Here is a 7,444-nt window from a genome sequence, read left to right as displayed (position 1 = left end):
TATGCCAGGCGCGATGGCTCACGCCTGTAATCCCAGCACTTTGGGAGGCCGAGGCAGGCGGATCACCAGGTCAGGAGATCGAGACCACAATGGCTAATACGGTGAAACCCCGTCTCTACTAAAAATACAAAAAAACTAGCCGGGCGTAGTGGCGGGCGCCTGTAGTCCCAGCTACTCGGGAGGCTGAGGCAGGAGAATCACTTGAACCAGGGAGTCGGAGGTTGCAGTGAGCCGAGATTGTGGCATTACACTCCAGCCTGGGCAACAGAGTGAGACTCCATCACAAAACAAAACAAAAACAGTTAATATTTATTAAGTGCACCGGAATTCAAAACAGTAAGAATTCAAGCGCTTTATTTCCTTGGAAAAACTCACCAAGAGCTGTTTAAACTATTATTGCCTTCCCCACAGCACAGCACAGAGGAGGCAGCTGGAATCTTCCAGGTCTTGGGGCACTGACCTGCTTCTTTCTGAATGGGGATCCACTCCCTACACACTTCCCTTTGTGCTCCTCAGGTCATGAATATCTTTGAGGCCCATGAGTGTGAGGTCTCTGGCTGGTGGCATTACTTCCTGTTTCTTGGGACTTTCTTTTTTGGTGGGTCTCTGGGCATAAGGGATGTGAGCCTAGGGAGAACAGGCTGGACTCTGCATCAGGTCACAGAGGCCCTGGAGGGGCAGACAGTGGAGCAAGCAGGTGCTGAATTTACCTGGTTTTTACTCAAAGGAGGCCCCTCACCACTGTCTTCCCTGGCACAGTGGCTCCAATAAAAAGAAAAAAGGTGTTAACTCAGCACATTCCCTGGAACAGCAAGCAGAAAATATCCCTCTTGGTATTCGTATAAGTATTAGGACTAGTGTTAGTGTTTGTACTTGTATTATATTAGTATTAGTATTAGTATTAGTATTAGTATTAGTATTAGTATTGTTTATATGAAAACAGAGAGAGAAAAGCTGGTTTCTGTCCCCTTTTGATATCATAACTCAAGGTACCCTGGGGATCTCGAGTGCATGGAGCAGGGAGTCTGAAGGAGTTTGTCCTTTGGGTACGAATCCATGGGAAGTAGGTGTGTATTCTGTGGCCAAACTCACTGGCCTCTTTGCTTAGTGGAGACAGAAGGGCCCAGGACCCACCCCCAAGCCTTTGCTTCCCAGGACCCCTCTCTATCTTTCCATGTGCATGCCTGAGGGGGTTCCTGGTCCTCACCTATCCACATTGGCTCTCCTTGAGATGATGCACCCACTGTACACCTGCAGGTGACCCTGTGTAGAAAGAATTCCAAAAACCCACGTGGGTCCACATAGAGTGAGGCTGCCTCCAGACAGGCACAGGAACCCCGAGCCTCTTAGCCACTGCCAGAGTCTGAGGCTGGGGCAGTCACATGGAGACAAATCCATGGGATTTTAGAAGAGGCTGGGTTGGTGGAAGCGGAGGAGGGCACAGATAGAATGCAGCGGTCCGTGGAAGCTTCAGGGCCAGAGGCACTTGGGAGGGAAGAAGGCATCATGGAGAGAAAAGTCAGGGCTCCTTCCATGCCCTGAGGTCACAGCAGGTTTCCCTCTCTCCCAGCTCATCCCTGGGCTCTTGTGTCGGGCAGTCAGGGCTGGCTCAGCTGGGGATCTTTGATGAGTGGGAAGGACATAGGGGACTCGGGGTCTCAAGTTCAACTTTTAACATGATCCTCAAATGAGAGGTTGCACCCAGTGGCCTCCTGTCCACAGATCCCATGTCTTCTTGCTGGACTCTTGGGGGAGCTGCCCAGCCAGGGACATGAGATGTTTTACTTTTATCTGCCAAGTGCGAAACCATCTTAATCTACGTGAGGCCGGCTCCATACTGAAGGGTTGTGGTCCGCAGGACTGGTAGACCAGCCCACCAGCTTCAGGCCCTACCTGGTTAGACAGTGGAGCCTCACCAGGGACCCTCACTTTCCCACCTAGGAGTTTGTCTCTCTCCCACCACCACCCATGGCACCCAGGTCACACACACCGAGGAGCATCCAAAGGCCAGCGCTGATCTGTCCTCAGCCCCCTCCCATGCTGGTCAGTGCCCAAAGTCCAGAGGGTTCAAGACAGCAGGAGGACAGGGACTCAGCCCTGCCCCGAGCATGCACACACCCACTTAGGCTGCAATAGCATCCGGGCTCCACCCCAATCCCTCTCCAAAATTAGAGCAGGTGCCACGAGAGACCAGGCGGTGGCAGCAGGCACCTCCAGCTGCAGGGGAAGGGGAAACTTCTGGGCCCTCCAGAGCACTGGGGGACATCAGTTGGTAATTGCAACCTGGGCAGCTTCTGTTGCACCTTTGGAGCTACTGCCCTACCAACTCGGGAGGACCAGGATTCCCTCTTGTCCCAGGCTCCCATCAGCTCCAAAGTGTACGCAGCCTCGGCTGTGCCCTCTCTCTGTGTTTCCCCACAGAGGTGACAGGCGAGATGAAGGTTCACAGCAGCTCTGGCCAACACCACACAAACAAACCCAATGCTTCTGGGTCTGGTTTAATGAGCCCCAACTGCACTCTTTTCAAGAAGACTGCAGGCTAACAGCATGCAGTGAGGAGTGAGGTTGAGGCTTGGTAGAGGCTTCAGACCTGGGAGCAGGTCCCGTTTAGCCATGAGAGGGTATGTGTGACACAATTTGCTGCCTCAGTGACATGGGGCACAGGCCTGGCCCACAACCCTGCCAAGGGGGGTGTCTGTAAGAGTGGATCATGGTTCACAGGCCCAACAATCGGGAGCATCAGGCTCTGTGGTCACCCCTCTGGTGGGCAGATCTTGGAAACACAGCCACAGGAGGATTTCCATAGAACCTCCATTTGAGGCCCAGGAACTTCACACTGTTAGCAGGGCGGGCACAGTGGCCGCATAGCTGGCCAGGTCATTGAACCAGGTGCCATTTCTGCTTCCCAACCAGGCCCCTGGAGCATGGCCCTAGCTCTGCTTTCTGAACCTGGCAACCACACTTCATGTGCAAGCATGGCACCACCCCAAGCCCATCTCCTCGGGGCCGCTCTCTGCCCAACCATTTGTGCCGGACTGAGTTGCTCCCCAAAGGTGAAAAAGTAAGGAAAAAAACAGATGACTTAAGAGAAAAATGGGTGAAGACCATTGGCACACCTGTAATCCCAGCACTTTGGGAGGCCAAGGTTGGCAGATCACTCAAAGCCAGGAACTCGAGACCAGCCTGGTCAACATGGCAAAACCCTGTCTCTACTAAAAGTATGGAGGCCAAGGTGGGCGGATCACAAGGTCAGGAGATTGAGACCATCCTGGCTAACACGGTGAAACCCCGTCTCTACTAAAAATACAAAAAATTAGCTGGGCGTGGTGGTGGGTGCCTGTAATCCCTGCTACTCGGGAGGCTGAGGCAGGAGAATGGTGTGAACCCAGGAGGCGGAACTTGCAGTGAGCCGAGATGGCACCACTGCACTCTAGCCTGGGCAACAGAGTGAGACTCCGTCTCAAAAAAAAAAATACAAAAATTAGCCAGGTTTGGTGGCACGTGCATGTAGTCCCAGCTACTTGAGTGGTTGAGGCATGAGAATCACTTGAGCCCTGAAGGAAAGGATGGCAGTGAGCCCAGATTGCACCATTGCACACCAGCTGAGGAGATAAAGTGAGACTTTTGTCTCCAAAAATAAAAGAAAAAGAAAAGATCAAGAATTGGTGAGAATTTATCAAAATGATCTAATTTTATATTGTTGTTTTGATGTTCTCAAGCTGAACCTCAATCACAGACAAATTAGTACTGCATTATTTTTCCATCAGTAACTCAGTAACTAGAGATTTCTGATGTATAAATCGCTAAAGCAAGTCAATCAAATACAGAGGACACCAGAAAGTTCTCGTTGAGGTTCCCTTTATTTCCGATATTTCTTTGTAACCACTCTTGCAGGGATAACATTCTCATCACTGTAGAACTTTAGGTTCTGTCTCTGACTCTGTAGGACACGGGTCCCTGAAGGTCTCAAGACTCCACCTCAACGTTTTTCTCCAGTCTTGCCCCCTGCTGTTATGTTTTTTCCATTGTACTGAGCACTTGCCTAAAGCAAAGAGTTCAGTGCTTCCTTTAAGCTGTACATGTGGCCTGGGCAAAGTCGCTCATGACTGCAATTCCAGCACTTTAGGAAACCGAGGTAGGAGAATCCCATGTGCCCAGCAGTTTGAGACCAGCTGGGGCAACATAGCGAAACCCTGTCTGAAATTTTTTTAGTAAAAATTTTAGAATTATTAGAAAAGAAATAAGAAATAAGAAAAATAACTTGCACCTACATACTAGATTTTAGTGTCCAAGTGCCCGGAAGAGAACTTTGGATGGATCTACCCCACTAGGCACACCTTCCCTAGCAGCAAAGATGGAACTCCAGTTCCTCAGACGGTGATGAGCCGCAGGAAGGGCAGGGGGCGGGGCCAGTGAAGATCCTCCTGGGCTGCCTGACTTCCCTCAGTGTCCACATCAGCTCAGCCCGAAGTGGGGTGAAGATCTCCCAATCGACACGAGCCAAGGAATTCAAACTCTCGTCAGGGGCGGGATACGTCTCCAGGCTTAACTTGCTCAGTCCACTGGTGTGGCGCAGCAGGTCCTTCAGGGCATCCATAGACATGCAATTTCTGCCAAAGTAGAAGGTGGTGAGCTGGGAACAGTGACTCAGGCCAGGCAGGATGGCACTGAGTTGGGAGTAGTGGATCTGACAGCCTTCCAAGATGAGGGTCTCGAGAGTGGCAGCAACTTTCTCCAGCAGAGCTCCGAGGGCCTCAAGACTGATGCGGAACAGCGGCACGTAGCTGAGATTCAGATGCTTTAGGTAACCGAGGCTTGGATACTGGGAGAGACACTTCATGTCCTCTTCCAATAGGTAGCCACAAGTCAATTCCAAGTTCTCCAAGGGGTTCTGGAGGCACCTGTGGAGATCAAGAAGTTAGTTCTGGGCAATGGTACCAGTTAGATGAAGATGGTGGGGAATAACCTCAAGGGAAATGCCTGCTTCACCCAAACACAAGTTTATTCCCATCATGTGATGGTGGTCCGCATGCAAGTTGCTGCGTGATGAGGACTCTGATCATTCAGGACAGTCCCATTTTAGCCTCGGCCCTTTCACCATTTCTTGTGTGATTGATTCAAGGCTGCAAAATCTCTAAAGCCTTTTTTCTTCACTTTTTAGCAGAAAATTTCATCTCTGGGCCACAGGTACCAGATTGGAGATGTGCACAAAGAACTCAACTCAGCAAGGTCTAGGGACATCAGCTAGGGCTACGTGCCGGCAGGGGCTCCCTGAGATGCCTGCATCTGCAAAGGAACTATCACTTTTTACCACTCTCATGCCTTCTCCCTCACCCTCCATTCAAGAAGCACACATTTCCCATGTCAATTGCCTTTCCTGGAGTTCAAAACAACCTTTTACAGACAGGGAATTAGAGACAAAATCATTCGTGATCACTAAGCTCTTGAGGATAGAGCTTCTACTGTGATATGCACAAGTTTGATGCACTTTTCCTCCTTTCATAGCCTCCTCTATTACCTCTTTTATATCGTATCAACTTTAAACACACCTTGAAACAAGAAATTCACACGTGCACCCTCAGTAGAGCTGAAACCCCCACTTAACTAGCTTGTACATGATGTCCCTCTCTAGCCTCTACCCCAGGTGACCCCGCTGCCCACGTTGGAGCGATCCTGTGATAGCCACTCCAGGACATGGAGCACTGAATGGGACAATGTGTTGACATTCTGGTGTCCCCTTCACTGTGACGTTGCCACTGACTGGCACACAGTACATGCCTTCCAGTGTTTGCTGTAACAAAACAAGGCTGTGCTGTGGTTTGCAGAGAAAGTGCGCAATCCTTTCTCACCTGATCAGCTGTTCCAGGTGCCCACTGAAGAAGGTGACCAATTTTATTTTAAGCAATTGGAGGTGTTCCAGCCTGAGGAACACAGAGCTGAATTTGGCAACTTACTGTCCCTTGAGGTAATTGTCTGATGTGTAATGATGGCAGCTGGAGAAAACAAGTTTGCAAAGATTCTTTATCTCCTTCAGGTAACAACAAAACTTTCTTATCAGACGTGGCCAGGACATGTTGCAGATTTCCAGCTCCTGAATACTATTCAGGTGGATTAATGTCAATGGTTTTCTGAGATATTTAATTGGCGTTAGATAATTCACCAACTTACTACAGCACAGGTGTACTAAACCTCTCCTTTGGTAAACCCACTGAAAGAGGCATCTCAGGCACTCATCCTGGGGTATTTAAATGTTTTTAAATAAGAGCAATTCTTATTCATTGATCTTTAAAATTCATTTTGAATGTGTCATTTCATTTGAGACTCAAAACCACATTAAGCATTTTTAAAATATCGCACTACATACTTTAAAGCACTAAATTCCTGTTATATGTTAACATTTCAATTTGAATCTTAAATGTGTTGTATGTAAATCACAAATAAATATTTATTCTCTATAAACATTTACATAACAGCAGATTTTTGGAGATACCACTCAATATCATCCTGTTTGCATCAATAAATTACAGCAGATGATCTCACCTACCAGCAGATGGCACATGAGTCTCATGGGTTGGAAGTTTTTCTCTCAGGATCACTAGTAATGAACTCAGTCCTTCCCCACCCACCCCACCCTCTGCTGGCTGCTGAGGCTCTGCTGTTTAGGGGAATCACGATTAAGTAGTAGGTGGTGTGTAGCAGCTGAGTCCCGTTGCCCGCCCTGGGATCCTACTGCCTCCCCGTTATCAGGAATGGAAGGTGAGATTGAAGGGTGAAGAATGCTGGGACTTCTAATAGGAGGAGGAAAAAAAGAACAAGATGCATGTATTGAGCTCTTACTGTATGCCAGGCCCCATTCCTGACCATGCACCATCTCACTGGGTCCTACAGCAGTCTCATAGGATGGCGGGCATCATCATCTTTATTTCACAGGGAAACTGAGCTTCTTGCCTATTTCATGCCCAATAGCACCAGCCCCTGAGTCCTCAGCAGGGTTCTACACTTAGGTGCGTGTTGTGTAGGGCCCTTCAGCACAGGTGTGGTCACTAATTACCTGCAGGCACTTGATCGTTATCCACCCTCTGAGGATGGGCGATTCCAAATACGATGCACTGGTCTTCCTTGACAGGGAGAAAGGGGAGGTGTTAAGAAAAGGTCTTTCATCGATGTTATAGGTATTATATGCCTACGTAATGTGAGCATTTTGCTAAAAGGGAATTTGGATGTCTTTATTGGCCACAACTGCTTTAATTCAGCAAGGGACGCTACCCACCGTGAGGACAGGGATTGGTTGGTGATGCCCTGAGGCTGCTGCTCACACAGTGTGGAGCTCCCCTTCCAGGGCAGGGGCCATGTCTTGGGCAGTAAAGTCCTTTCCCAGCACAGGTAACAGTCAGGAACTGAGGGTTCTGGATCCACCCATTCGGAGTGAACAGAGTCTCGGCAT

The 7,444-nt window shown here is 49.2% G+C and overlaps 1 protein-coding gene across 1 annotated transcript; it reads right to left on the bottom strand.

Moving 5' to 3' along the window:
• Positions 1–3,847: 3,847 nt before the first annotated feature.
• Positions 3,848–5,652, bottom strand: LOC105510258 (PRAME family member 13-like). The gene is made up of 2 exons (XM_011939939.1): positions 5,373–5,652; positions 3,848–4,901 (listed from the first exon to the last, which is right to left on the bottom strand). Exons 1-2 carry the CDS (start codon positions 5,501–5,503, stop codon positions 4,343–4,345), a joined length of 690 nt encoding a protein of 229 aa, XP_011795329.1. The 5' UTR covers positions 5,504–5,652; the 3' UTR covers positions 3,848–4,342.
• Positions 5,653–7,444: the final 1,792 nt, after the last annotated feature.

Source organism: Colobus angolensis, unplaced genomic scaffold, assembly GCF_000951035.1.
Source record: "Colobus angolensis palliatus isolate OR3802 unplaced genomic scaffold, Cang.pa_1.0 Scaffold185, whole genome shotgun sequence".
NCBI classification, from domain to species: Eukaryota; Metazoa; Chordata; class Mammalia; order Primates; family Cercopithecidae; genus Colobus; species Colobus angolensis.
This window is presented reverse-complemented; position numbering and strand designations above follow the sequence as displayed.

Excerpts from the sequence above, each read along its gene's own strand:
- LOC105510258 (XM_011939939.1), bottom strand. The coding sequence starts at position 5,503 with ATGAAAGGAGGAAAAGTGCATCAAACTTGTGCATATCACAGTAGAAGC. Across the intron at positions 4,902-5,372 it reads TGTTTTGAACTCCAGGAAAG|GTGCCTCCAGAACCCCTTGG; the intron begins GCAATTGACATG and ends TGATCTCCACAG.